The sequence below is a fragment of the Thermobia domestica genome, chromosome 9 (assembly GCF_964235325.1).
Source record: "Thermobia domestica chromosome 9, izTheDome1.hap1.1, whole genome shotgun sequence".
In the NCBI taxonomy this organism is placed as follows: Eukaryota; Metazoa; Arthropoda; class Insecta; order Zygentoma; family Lepismatidae; genus Thermobia; species Thermobia domestica.
Window position 1 is genome coordinate 8793206 of NC_137462.1, and position 15088 is coordinate 8808293.

General features: G+C 36.4%; 1 protein-coding gene across 1 annotated transcript in view; it reads left to right on the forward strand.

Annotated features, from left to right (window-relative positions):
• LOC145694393 (E3 ubiquitin-protein ligase RNF10) overlaps positions 1-15088 on the forward strand; it is a 75866-nt gene that overhangs the window by 31347 nt on the left and 29431 nt on the right. The window contains exons 6-9 of the mRNA XM_081770568.1: positions 2642-2837; positions 8363-8497; positions 11172-11279; positions 13249-13412. Of these exons, the coding sequence (XP_081626694.1) occupies positions 2642-2837; positions 8363-8497; positions 11172-11279; positions 13249-13412 (603 nt within the window). The remainder of the gene's footprint in view (positions 1-2641; positions 2838-8362; positions 8498-11171; positions 11280-13248; positions 13413-15088) is intronic.

Sequence of the window (15088 nt, forward strand, 5' to 3'; positions counted from 1 at the left end):
AATTGCAATAAAACCCATCAACAATCATCTGATTTGTAAAAGTCAACAGCTATATTATCAGTTGAATTGAAATAAGTCATTATCGATGACGTCGCAGCTAGCCGAGGCTCTGGAACTGGATGCACCATCGTTGGATTGTGGATTGATTGTGTTTGTGTAGAGTGTCATTGTCCCAGTTTTCAGTCCTTACAAACACTTCTTATTTCTCCATACACCCACATGAATCACCATAATTGCATTGAGAGTTTTCAAGCTAATTAGATATTCTATATGTTTCATTTAATAAACAAAAACAACCTCTGAGCTTGAAGAAGCGAACAGCTTACTAAATTTGTATTAGAAAACTTTCATTCTTCTAATGAAATGCGAAAATTAAAATAAATAAAAAGTTGCAAACCGGGTCGTTACGGGAGCGACATTAAAATTCTTTCTGAATCAGTAAGTATTATTAAGTAGTTGTAAATCTGTAGGTGGGGAGAGAAAAGAAGAAGAAAAAACAAGTGTTTGTTGCGTAATAAAACACCCTCTGACTAGGGAAATCAATCAATACGATAATATAATGACAATAAATTTTAAAAATTACACTTTATTTTCAAAGAAGTACTTTTAGAATTAATTTAACGGCTAATAAAATAAAGCCAAAAATGGTAAAAGAAATGAAATGAAATCTTGAGTTTTACGCCCCACAATTATGCCGGTTAGGCTAAAGGAGACTGTGATGATGAGTAATGTATGAAATGGTGAAATGAAGAAAGTGGGAGGAAACGGGAGAACCCCGAGAAAACCCACGCACACGGTGTTTGTCCACCACAAAGTTCACTTGGCGGGGGCTGGGATCGAACCCGGGACCCCAAGTAGCAGAGGTGAGCGCTCTACCACTCAGCCACCGCGGCCCCCAATGGTAAAAGAGTTTCATAAAATAAGCTATATTTAAGGCTATAAGCATTTCGTAATTTATATGGCTAAATGCCTCTCCAAATAGGCTAGATTTAGCCTAAAATAGGCTAAATTTGCATCACTGCCTTCAAAAGGTACAAGGCTTTCTAACTTGAAAGCATTCTCGCAGAATGGCACAAACTACTGGTGCGTTAATGCTCAATTACTCCTTTATTTCGTGGTAGGCAACACATCTGTCTGTTCCAAGCATTTGTCGTAGGCAGCATTGTTTCACTCAATCATAGATGATCGTGCAAAATTGCCCAGTATTTGGTGTTCGACACTACTACCTCTTTTGACTAGCACAGTTAACCAACTAATACTGAGACTGATTACAGCAGCTACATGCAGGTTGGGACCCTGTAAATGCTCGCTAACTTTTGTAACCGTAACCTATAGTACTTCTGATCATAGGTTCCATCCGAACTAGCTATCTGCATTGATTTTCAAATTGTTATTTTGGGTTTTGGGTGCCTAAGTTGAAATTTGCAGGCAATACTATGTTGAACATAAAAGCAGTAAAACCACATTTTTGTTTTGATTAAAAGCCCGCTTGTATTGTGTTCTCAGTTTGAGCAACATTTTTCTATGAAATTCAGTTTGATCCGAATGGGAGTTACGTTACGTTACGATTACAAAATTAAAGAAAAGAACTGAGAATGTTCTAAGCCTTGCACTGTAATAGGTCTTCTGTATAGATAATCCTTATTCCTTTACTGTTACGTCGTGTCAGTATGTGTGTGGGAACAACTTAAAATAAATTTATTAAAATTTAGAGCTCTGTAAATAAGTCAGAAATGTTGGTAATGTCTATTCTCCGAAGCAAATTATAAATTGAGACTTTAGCTACTATCATACGTCTCTGGCAGAAAGTTTAGTTTATACTTACCAATGAAGTGCTATGGAACGAAATGTAAACATTGCATGTTCAGCACAGCTATTACTGATGCTAGTAACCCTTTTACTCAAATATTTTTCTCTTTGAACTTTGCTATAATAGTAGCTTTGGAGAACTCACCGTGTCCCACGATTTGTCAAGTTTTCTTTTCGATAGAATGACTAGCTTGCTTTGATCTCGAAAATTTTTCATTTTCTTCAAAATGTAATATTTTTTATATAATAATGGTAAAAGAGGCACGAAACAGACATTTTTTTTTTTCCATTTTAAGAAATTAAGTGGCGCGTGACGTAGATATTAACTCGAAATAATCTTTGCATGTGTCTTATCGTTTAATAATTGCCAAAATTTTCAAGGGGAACTCCCGTCTTCCTGAACGGTGTTTTCTTAAAATCGACTGCTAGTTTTAACTCGTAGCTTCTGGTATCAGTCGTTAAGGTATAGAAGTATCAAAGCAAAATCTTTGTTGAAAAACGAAACTTGCATACTACAAACTACCTGTTTCATACTTCTATATGAGTGATGCCATAAGATGTGAGTTGAACTTTGCAGTTCAAAAAAAAAAAAAAAAAACTTGATAGACATATGCCATACTTAATTTTTTTTTTTATTTTTTTTATTGACTTTGTTTTAATGCTGAAAATCAAGCATAACACCATAGACAAAGCTTTAAAAAAAAGTTTTTTCATACGCTTGCGTGTGTTTTCAGTAGTTCAGCCGTATAATTGTGTAAACGAAGGAAATTCCCATTTAAGAAATAATATAAATTGTATGATAGTTTTGTTATATGATAACTTTTGTTTGCAGTGTTGAGGCCCTTCAACATGTGCAGCATAGCGTCGGTAGAGAAATCACAATGCGTCTGATGAAGCGAGAGCGAGGTTCTATGGTAGTAATGCCAGTCAACCAGCACACAATGCAGCATATAGAGAAACCTCTTTCACTCTCACAAAGAGATGTTGATACAGTCTACTCCAAACTTCTGATTGCAACCCCTCAAGATGTAAGTAGAACAACAAAGGTACAAACTTTATTTTTTATTTTATTAGTATTATTATTTTACAAAAAAAAAAAAAAAAACTTATCCACTTCCCTGTAAAACACCCTGTACTCTATTCTGTGAGTGAAAGCAAACCAAAGAAATGGGGAAATCTTTTTTTTTTTTTTTTTTTTTTTTTTAGGGCAACGAACTCAGTGTGGGATCTAGTCAGAGGAAAGATGCATGATCGTATTCACCAGATAAGAATAGCATTGCCCTGTCAACCAAGCGTCGGGGGGACACTTGGGAAGTACTTGAAAGGAAGAAATGAACTCCGGTCTAAAAAGCCAGTATCAATGGCAAAGGGGAGCCTTGTTGTTCATCACACACCGCCCTAAAGACATGAGTGCCAAAAGTAGACTTGTAAGATCTGGCCTTCTAACGGGCTGTTGCGCCTAGAGATTTCTAGCTCCCGGCGTAAGCTTACGGTAGCTTATAGTTTCACTCTATTCACTTCCGTCCACCATTTTGCTTTTATTGGTATCTTATAAAAATGAATGTGTATGTGTTATACATAGCCACAGTAATTTTTTTATCAAAGACCTACTTTATGGTTCGTATCCTAAGGGCGAGGAGAGGGCCTCAGGGAGGAAGAGGTGTTTTAAAATTTATATATATATAATCATGAATTTCTTAGGTTACGAAGATAACACTTGAAATGTAACCTAATTTCTAAAACAAATTGACATACATATGACTTGCAATCTGGAAAAAAAAAAAAAAAAAAAAAAATACTGTTAGTGTAAGACATTGCTAGGGGGTTGGAAGGGGTGATATGTAAAAATAATCGAGAACGATCGATATTAGCGTTCAATCCATAGTTTTCGGGATCGCAGAGATGTACAGTAGCACTTGCGATGCCCTTAGTTCAAGTTAGCCCCCATGGGGGTGAGGAATGAGAAAACGTCGAAATGACCGGGATTAGTGTCGAATCCATAGTTTTAGGGTTCGCTAAGCTGATTGATGTTCAGTCAAGAACGTCCGTATCAACTGGCTCGTGAATTGACAAGAGCAACGCCGAAGGCTTTGCTTGTCATAATTCTTAGTTCCTTAGTTTCTGAGCGCATGTCAGTTGGACAGGAATTGGCAGGAAACGTTGGTTGCTCGCAAAATATCACAAATTGAAAAATTCGCAAAATATCATCTCTCTATGACTTACGGTTCTCGAGATATGGCTCCTTCAATCTCCCGAAGTCCGAACTCTTTTGGTCAATATCTGAGAAACGGTGGCCAGTTGGCTAGTGGCCACCAGTTACTATTTGGTACCAAAATGTTCACCATCCTATTAGGTATTGATCAATATCGTATGATCTCTCTATGATTTATTGTTCCCGAAATATGGCTTCTTAAATCTCCGAAATCGGAACTTTTTGGCCAATATTTCGCGAAGGTAAGAGTGACGCGAAAAATTCCATCACTTCTTTCAGATAGTTTTTGATACTCTATCGAATGGAGGGCTTAAAATTGAAAAATTCGCAAATAACAGACACATACAGACATAGAGAATTCAATAACGAACTTTTTAATTTCGTTGAAAATAAATAAATAAATATATAAAATAAAAAAGAAAGAATGAAAATTGTGTACTATCGTCGTAAATTACATTTGCAGAAATGCCAATTACTGTCATCAATGTTATGAATGTTCAATAAAAACGCGAATTTTTGCTTCTTTAACAACGGATAATTGGTGCGACATCTTTTCTAGAGGTTGATTAATTTGTATTATTTATATTGATTTATTATTTATTATTAATTTATATAATATTTACATCGTCATTACTATTACTATGATAAGGATCGTGTATACTCTCGATATTAGTCAATTGAGAACACTCCTCTTTCGATTCTTAACATGGAAATTATTTTCAGTTTCCGCGCCAGTAAAGGATCCGCACTACTTCTAGAATTCATTTTGGCTCCCGTGATAAATCTCCTTTACCATGACAACAACTTAAGAGTTTTTCGGCCAGTTTAGGGTCAAGCAGTGCATGACTTTACGTTTTGGTGTAAGCATCGCGCTAGAAAAAAAAAATGACACTTCAGCTCTGCTTCATTAAATTCCTAAGATATCGCCCTCCCGTTGCATGGTTCCAATGCTTTCGGAAATATAAATATATCAACATGAAGGTGCCAAATTCAGAAATATTTTATTTCGTGTGGAACAATGAAGAGGCTAACATAAAGTTGATATTTGTTTCAAATAGTATTGATATACTGTAGTGCATAATAAAGTACCTTGATCGTATAATAAGCACTGCTAGCATATTCTTGTTTCTCGATAAATGAGTAACAAAATGAACCGCAGTGCGACAGAAAACTGCTCATGCAGGCATGTCTCTAGTCTAATTGTACTAGGGATTGGAGTTAAAGTGGGCCACAAAATTTAATAATAATAATAATAATAATAATAATATATCTATTATATTATTATTATTATTATTGTATAGTATGCTAGTGCAGTGGTTCTTAACCGATGTGTCGCGACACACTAGAGTGTCACGCAGTCCTCTAAGATGTGTTGCGAAATTTTAGATTTTTAAAAATCATGAAAAATTTACTAATAATTGGTTAAAATTGTGACAGAATGTACCAGTCAATACTTCCAACGGTAGCAATGATGCTCAGTGCTATATGGAGTCATTATAAAAAACTAATTGTTTTCACTATTATAGTAAATATTATTATCTTTATTTATAATAAAAATATCAATTAAATGTGTCGTGATGTCCTGAACGTTCAGTAAAATGGTGCCGTCAGTCAAAAAAGGTTGAGAACCAATGTGCTAGTGTGTGTAATATATGATATAATAATTGATACTAGGATGACTCACGCAGACCTTACTTTTAGAAGGCAAGAATGCGATGGGCTATAAATGTGATTGCATCTCTGCATTGAGTTCTGCTTATTGATTCTTGAATGTGTCGAACATCTTCGTTATATGATAGTTATAGACAAATACACTATGGAGAACCTAATTAGGCATTTTTGAGGTTTCGAGGTAAGAAGTAACTGTCTTGACACTATATAGTAGAAAAAGAGGAGCCATTTGTACTGGTTAGCTATGTTTGTATGACGGCGTATAAAGTTCGTACTTAACAAGCTAAAAAACAGCTTAATCTTGGTTACATCCATGTAATTTAGGACCGCATATGGAGACAATGTTCGTATACTTTTTTTTTTTTTTTTAAAGAAGAGTTAAAAAAAAATATTAGTGATGTTTTTTCTCTTCTTCGTAGATGCAAATATGAATCCCGATTATCCACTCAAGGGTGTCTATCCTTGCCTGCTTGCAATCCCGCAGTAGATACAAGGGCTGTCGCAGTGACGGTCTGCGACAGATTTTTACCTAGCTGGCCAACATTGCCTATGGCCTCTGCACTAGTCTCGTCCTGTAGAATGACGTTCTGTATTCGTAACAAGTTATCACATGTTTCTATATCATGTTAGTGAACGATCCTTGGTTCGATTCCAGCTCGCGCCAAGTGAACTTTGTGGTGGACAAACACCGTGAGTTCTCGGGGTTCTCCCGTTTCCTCCCACTTTCTTTATTCTACCATTTCACTTACGTTTCTCTCTTCAGGTTTCTGTGTATAAGATCACTTTTCGCGATGAGTATTCAACATGAACAGCGACATGCCATTATATTTTGTTGGCGTGTAGGGGGAAATGCTGTGGAAATACATGCAATATTTCAATAGGGGTATGCCGATCAAGACAAACTGAGTAGAACCACAGTGTACTGATAGCACAAGTTGCTCAAAGATAGGCACGAATCAGGCTCCTTGCTTCCGCATCCTGGATAAAAACAGTCCGAGATCAACGACATGCAAGTGGATATTGTTGCAGCAGTTATTCGTAATGATAGGCATTTGTCTGTGAGAGCAATAAGTGCACATTTGGACATATCGAAGGACACCGTCCACCGAATTTTGCGTGATCATTTGAAAATGAAGGTTTGCTTCGTATGGTACTGCATTTTCTTGCATCAGAACAGATGCAGCAGCATGTGGCTGTTTGTACTCAGTGGAAGAAACACATAGATGATGATCCCCTCATTCTGGATCCATGACTTTGACCCGTTTACAAAACAAGAAAGCAGCACATGAAAGTTGGCACAGTCACATTCAAGAAGAAAGTGGGGCAACAAGAGCGCAGGTTAGGTGATGTTATATATATACCACATTGACTTGACACCTACTCTTCCGCTCCAAGCGCTGCTATCGGCTGAAGGAACTCCACTCCCTTTGGCGTAGACGGCTGTAAGGCTCTCTCGCTTAGGAACAGCTGAACCCTTATTGGTTCAACGCGTGGGTGTGTCGAGGGTGTGAGCTTTAGTTCGCATTTTTGCCACGGCTCAAGACATTTTGGCAGTACTATAGTCGCATTTTGGCATCGAACAGGCATTGTGTGTTAACATATTGTCGCTCCCGGGGAAACTGTGAATGCAGTGTTCTACCTAGGAGTCATCGAGAGACTGCACCAGCACGTAACAAAAAAGAGGCTGCATTTGAAGAACCCCTTCATATTGCACCACGATAACGCGCGCCCGTATACCAGGCTGGCTTTTCAGGATGACAGGACGAGGAGAAAAATATACATTTTCCTGCATCCAGCATACATCCCAGACCTTGCACCCTGGACTTTTGGCTATTTCCATTTTTTAAAGGCCGCTTTACGAGATCGTCAATTTCATGACGGACAAAAAAAAAAAAAAAAAAAAAAAAAAAAAACCGCCGCAGTACAAGTTCTTCGGTTCGCTGCCTGATTATGAATTTTCAAAGATACAGTGACAGAAGAGTGTGGATGGCTTCTTTAGGTGTTAATGGTGCATAGTTTGAAAAAGATGTACATCTCCTTGATGTGGCTGTTTCTGAATGAAAATGTTTTGGTTTGTAAGTTTTTCGTTTCATTTTAATGATTCTTGGAGGGGTCCATGAGCATGCTTGTCTTTTAACTGCTACGCAGTCACTTCCGTTTGACCTATTGCGCTCAGTTTGGTCTCAGTCGGAAGCTAATGAACCAAACTTTCACTCAAACACATTCGCTAGCCAATGGAGGTCGTTGTTTTCCTATACAGGAATTACTCATCTTCTCTGCGACAACCTTTGTAGTTATATCTTTTCGCTGTCTCCCTTAGTTCATTTCAGGAAGAATGTACAAAATCAGGCTAACAAAAACTGAAAACAGTATAAACGTTACATGAAAACTGAGCTACGCATGATGTTCACACATGTCAAACCCACTACGTTTCGTATTGCATGACGTGTCATCACGTCACAATCTCTTGAATGGTTCAATAGAGCTTATAGAAATATTTTATACGAACACAACCTAGCGGTGAATAGAATAAACAAAACAGAACTTGTATTTTACTTATTTCTAATATTGTCTTACATAAATGTCTAGTTTTTTTTGAAAGATGTCGAAATTCATCAACTGCATTAATTCTTAACCTTAATCTCACTTAAATATGATTTATTTTACTAGGTGATGGGCATTCTTCTCCGTGAGAAACTACAATTACAGAATCAACTGAAAGAAGACCAGGGCTCTCCTGAAGTTTGCTTCACTGAGCAGGCTTTAGAGTTGTTGGCAGAAAGAGAAAATGTGCTTTTCAAGAAGGTAATAATTTTAGTGAACTTCATAATTCTTATTCATGTTACTATACGCTACAATGAATGTTTCCAAAGTTCTAGGAATTGCTGTGTTAATACCGAGCCCTTAACTAATACTCCATGTTCAAACAAGTCATGACATATTCGTCAAACTATACTGGTTAGCGTCAATCCGTGATTTAATCTTCCACAAAGTACAGTTATGTTTCTTGGTGTTAATTTTGGAAAGAGGTTGATTCTCAAAGAAGTATAATTTTTCTTCTGTAAAAAGAGGACGTTAAAACATCTTGAATTGACTATTGGAAATGTTCGGCGAATATGCAGAATCTGACAGTATGATTGATCGATTTGAAGTTGCCAGACCTAGACGATGATTCTTGTAATGGAGTGCAAATATAGCTCTAAATGACAGTAACTTTATTGCTACAGGAAATCTCATGCAGAAAGACATAAACAATTTGTTCGTTAGCCTGGGGCAAGTAAAGGCGTTAGCACGTACTCAGGGATTCTTGAAGAAAGTTATTGAATACATGGCAGCTTCATTTGGAAGCCAACAAGGTTTCAGCTAGCTGGGTATCTCTCCGTCGGGTGCGAAACAGAAACCTAACTGCGTTAATCATAATTCATGGTTGTGTTTACATGTGTTTTAAAAATAAATATTCGAATTTTAGAAAATATTTTTAAATGGAAAATGAGAAATAGCCTTACTTTTTTTTTTTTCTTTCTTTCTTCAGTATTCCACCTGCGGATCAATATTAACAGACGAAACTCACATTCACGAAGAAAGTAAATGTCGACTAAAAGCAGGGAATTCGTGTTACTATTCGGTTCAAAATCTGTTGTCGCGAATTCTGTCGAGGAATTTGAAGCTTAAAACGATAATCATGCCTGTTGTTCTGTATGGTTGCGAAACATGGTCGCTTACTCTGCGGAAAGAACATACACTGAAAGTATTTGAGAACAAGATCCTGAGACGAATATTCGGACCCAAGAGGAACGGGAATGGGGAATGGCGGAAACTTCATAACGAGGAACTACATAATTTATACGGTTTACCCAACATTGTTAGGGTCGTAAAGTCTAGGAGGCTTAGATGGGTAGGTCATGTAGCTAGAATGGAAGAAAGTAGAAACGCTTTCAAAGTCTTGACTGGAAGACCAATCGGAAAACGACCATTAGGAAGACCTAGGCGCAGATGGGAGGACAATATTCAGATGGATCTCGCAGAGATTGGAATACAAAGTAGAAACTGGATGCATTTATCTAAGGATGGAAGTCAGTGGACAGCTTTTGTGAACGCGGCATTGAACCTTCGGGTTTCATAGGCCATAGAGTTAGTTAGTTAATTCCACCTGCGGCAACGCCCGTGATAAAACTTAGTATGCCATCATCAAAAATAATAGGAAATGCTTCAACGTTATTTGTTATTTTCATTCGATTGAAAGGTTCTGAGTATAATAAATTCTAACGCCGTTAATCATTTTGAATATATGCATGATAGATATCTGGAAGTTGTACAGCGGGGGACACTTCTAAATGGTACAGCCATATGGAGATTTACGGCTAAGGTGTACCATTTAGAAGTGTCCCCCGCTGTACCAGAATGCTTCTTTTATGGAAACCTTTTAAATGTTAGATTTAGTTGGCACATAGCGTTAGTCCTTCAAAAATGGCAATACACGTATTCCGATGGAATTCTAAATATTAGTTTCACTAATTGCAAATAAAAGGGGCGTAAAGTCGTAGGCCCTATAAGAACAGTCTCGTATCTTGAATTTTTGTGATTTTCATATTATTTCAGTGTTGTTTGACATTTTTTTCCCCCCATTGATGTCTAAAGATTAGCTAAATTGAACGCATTGTTAAGGTTCTTACTTTCTTATGGAATTTACCTGAAAGACAGAGAAGAGGAAGTAAATAACGTTACTCCTTAAACACTCTGGAAGCAATGTTTTTTTGAAAAGCGTGTTGTGCAATTAATGGTGTTTATCACGAGATTTAGATCTTTCCTGGTATAAGTGAACGGACGAACACAGTACCTTCCTGCGGCAGACGTATACCAAGGTTGTCCAAGTGAATATTTGTAGTCCTGCGTTAGTTTAGTTCGTAACAAACTAGGTATACGATGAATGCTAGAACATTCATCGTTCTTCGATCTTCTGTTTCACAGGCAACTCAAATGTTTTCTGCTGCTAATGAATAAACATCCTTTAAAAAAACGTCGTTCTTGTCGCATACGCTTCATAGGAGACGAAAGAAAGGAGGTTGGTGCCTGCATATATCATACTGGTAACAAGAAATGCTTCGTGTTCATTTGGCATTAATATGTTTGGAGAGAATTGTCAGGGTCTGCTAAGGGAAGAAAATATGCTAACGTGAACAGTATTACTGTACTATAATGAATCAATAAATGAAGTGATACTAAATATTAACGCAAGAAAGAAAAAAAAAATCAGACTTCCCATAAATATACCACGAATAACATGAAATCTGGGAAACCAGTGCAGTATTATCTAACAATCCTGAAACTTGTACAACTTATACCACGTGTGTGTTCTAGTAGTAATTAAAATTTTCTTCACGTAAAAGGTTGTCATAATTGTGAATCCATTACTACTACAGGTAAGATGTATAGTGCTTTTAGTATTAATAGCGTAATATATCTATATTTTGTACATCAGGTCGAACAAACAGTTGAAGAACCTCCACAACCAGCCGATCAACCACAAGTTGAGGAAGCAGGAGCTGCTTTTCAGAAGTTGAATATTAACGAGAACTGTAGCAAAGAGGTAAGTATTATATATATAATTTATATTTTCAATGAAACCTAACTCTAACGAAATAGAATCCTGTTCGCAAAGTAAATAAAATACCATGTTATTACAAGAAGACTGACAAATTCTAAAATGCGCATGGCTAAAAAAAAAATAAACTGAATTTTACAATCGTCAAAGAATTACGTTGAGAATATGTGGAAGGAGAATTATCTACGGAATATCGAACCATCTTTTAGCCTATTCTCCCATTTTTAATACTTAAATATACATACGATTAGAATAAAAAGAGGTAATATATATATATAGGATGTTTCAAAACAACGACGTATAGGAGGTGATTCCTGACACCAAGATAAGTCAAAAAGTATAAACCAACATGGGTGCACAAATGCTTCCTTTCGGAGTTACAGGCTGCCGAAAACATGAAAAAATGAATTTTAAAGGTACACTCATGTCCAAAATTATTGTCGCATATCTATAAATATGTTGTTGTAGAAATATAATATGATGACGAAATCGCCCGGTATTTCTTATAATGTTAGTATGTGTATAATTGAGAAAGACATGAATGTGGCAAATTTTATGTCAAAAGAGCAGTAAATAAGAACAATAAAACGAAAATAAAACTTCTTGTTCATTTAGCAACATTTTATTTTACTCATTCTAATCTTCGTATTTATAATTCTTTTCCTATGAAATTTACCACAAATATATTTCGCGATTATACACACAGTATCAGTATTAAAAGTACCCTGCAAGATCATTATCAAATTATATTCTTACAAGAAGACAGTTATAGATATGCGACAATTCTTTTGGACATGAGTGTACATAGCTCCAAAATTATGGGATCTATCGTTGACGCGTTATAACAGCACTTAAGAACTACTATGTGCCCTATCCAAATACCCAAGATTCAGAATCCTGCGGTACTTCCGCAACAATTTTTATAGAGGTAGTTGGTGAGTACTTTAAATTATATGCCTGTGCCTTACTCCCTCTATAAAAATTGTTGCATGAATATTGCAGGATCCTGAAACATGTATTTTTGGATAGCGCATATATTAGTTCCTAAGTGAAGTGTTGACCCGACTACGGTAGATCCCATAGTTTTAAAGCTATGTACCTTTAAAATTCATTTCTTCATGTTTTCGGCAGCCTATAACTCCGAAAGCAAGCATTTGTGTAATCCAGCTTGGTCTATACTTTCTGTCTTATCTTAGTGTCAGGAATCATATATATCCCTCTTTTTACTCTAACCGATATATCCTTTTATATATCTTAACCGATTCTACCGATATATCTACTTACTTGTGCTTTCCAGGTCAGCAATCATTTGATTAGTTTTGACACAGCTTTCCATTCTCCCCTGTCCTGAGTCAGACTTTCATCATTTTATTTTAGTTTTTCTTCCTTACATCTTGTGTTATTTGGTTCTTATAATTTAATCGGTGCCTTCCTTTAGATATTTTTCCTTCTACCTTTCTCTCCATATCTAATAGCATGATTCCTCTCTGTCTCAAAATGTGTCCAATTATCCTGTCTGTTCTTTTTTGGTATCATTTCCAGTACTCTTCCTTTCATACCGTATTCTCCTATCTGGTTTTCAACATTCTTCAATCGTACTGCATTTCAAGGGCTTCCATTTTCTGTTTTTTCTCTTCTCCAAAAGTCCATGCCTCATATTCCGTTCATAGGATTTCATCAGCCATTACTTACCTAACGTATAATAATTGTTAATTTGAAATTCTAAGAAATCTGTTTATTTTTGAACTTTACATCCCACACTGTCTTTTAGGTTAAAGGACACTATGGGAAATGAATGGTAAACGAACAATATGTACCATCCCTAAACTGAATAAGATTCGAACTCGCGATAGAACAGATTTTATGGTCGCCAGCTAATTACCTTAGATAACTAGACCATGTCACCTGGCTGTAAGAAATCTATATTTGAACCTGTTTAATTTGATTGTTTCAGACATTTGTCTATAAATCAGCATTCGATGATGAGCCTATGGTAATAGAAGGAGCAACTACTGCACATGCAGATGCTGTTTTGGGTGAGATGTCAGATGAGGCTTCGCACAGTGACAAGGAAGATGATGCTGCACCGAAGAACATGCAGGACGAAACAAGTGGCAGGTATGTCGAACTTATATTGCTTGTGAGGTGACTTCGTTACAAATTTTCTTAGAAACAGTCATAATATAGGATGTCTTAAGGATCAGAAAATACGTCGGAATTCCTTAAGTTAGAATTTGGCCTTCAGTAGGAAGTTAATGTTCCGTTGTTAGTTATAAATGTTGTCAAAAACCGTATGAAAAACCTGAAAAAGCAAGACCACAATATATTATAAGAGTTTAATCGAACTCATCTGATTAGAATCAAATTTGACAAAATGGTAGACTGTGACCTGCTATATAACCCTGTTAAATACAGGGTTCCTACAACCTGGAAAGTCAGAGAAATTGAGCAACTGTTTTTTTTTTTTTTGGGGGGGGGGGGATGGAAAAATCTTGAAAAACACTTTGTGCTTGATGATGTGTAGAATTTTCTTTTGAATCATTCAAATGCATCTGATAAGAAATTTTCCTTAGAAAAATGTGTATTTCCATATTTTGATTCTCAGTTGATACCAAGCTTTCATAGTGAAGGAGAAACGTTTCCTCTCCTCCAAGTGGTGCACAATGCCAACATCATTGATGATGTTAGTAGCTGAAAATGCCAGGAAACAATACTCTTTATTCTGTAATCTGGGAGTAGAGAAGCTTGAGGAAATCTTTGTCTGGGGTGAAAAAGGTTGAATATTTCCTTCAGTAACTTTCTCATGGACAAGGAGAATTTCAAACAGTTGTGGCATGTTGTCAAGATCTGCATGATTTTCTCCCACTTCGAAGGTGAAAGGAGCTGAAAAAGAAGAAAGCTTGACTGTATTGAAAACAATGGTGCTAATCAGGGTTGGCAAAAACCATGGTTTTTTATTGAAAAAACAAAAAACTTTTTTTTTTTTTTTTTTTAATAATTTGCCGTATTTATATTACATATGGACAGAAATAAGTTTGTTTCGCCTTGGTGTTATTATGCAACAACAGGGTTATGCTGGAAGGGGTCACACAAGCTTAAAACGGAATCAAAACCACTTCTCGGCTTACATCCGAGAGAAACTGTCCTCTCCATTTGGACTCGAAACCGGGACTAATCGGCCACAAATGCGATAAATCTGCCGACTCACTCACGAAGGACTCCTGATGAAAATACGTTATACTGATCCTTACATACTTGTTAATATAATTGTCAAGAGTCATTTCAGAAGGACAAAAAGATGAAGTTACACAAATGAAAACACTATACATAATTATATGTAAATCGGGAATCTCCCGCCTTAGCCACTGGGAAAATCCTGTTATTTTAATGCAAATTATCCCGTTATTGCTTTGCATGTAAAATTTTAAGGTCAACGTATCATAATCAGTACGCTAAAACAGGTATTACATTACAAATTTAGTATGTAGATATCATTCAATAAAATTTTATAAAAAAAAATCCAATCCAAGCTAATGCTGGAAGCTACGTAGGCAGCCGATAAATTTTGCCAATTTCTATCAATATATTTAAACAACCTTGGCTTCTTTATAAAACAGGCATTCAGGTAAGCAGAAATATACAATTTGGTTTCGTTTCGTATGTTTATGCTTAACGTCCTTACATAATACCGAGCTTGTCAAGAAAACTCGCGTAAAGTGACATTCGAACCGCTATTGATTTACACTTGACAGAAGTGTTGTGGTTCGACCGATAATTGAACATGGGACGCCTTG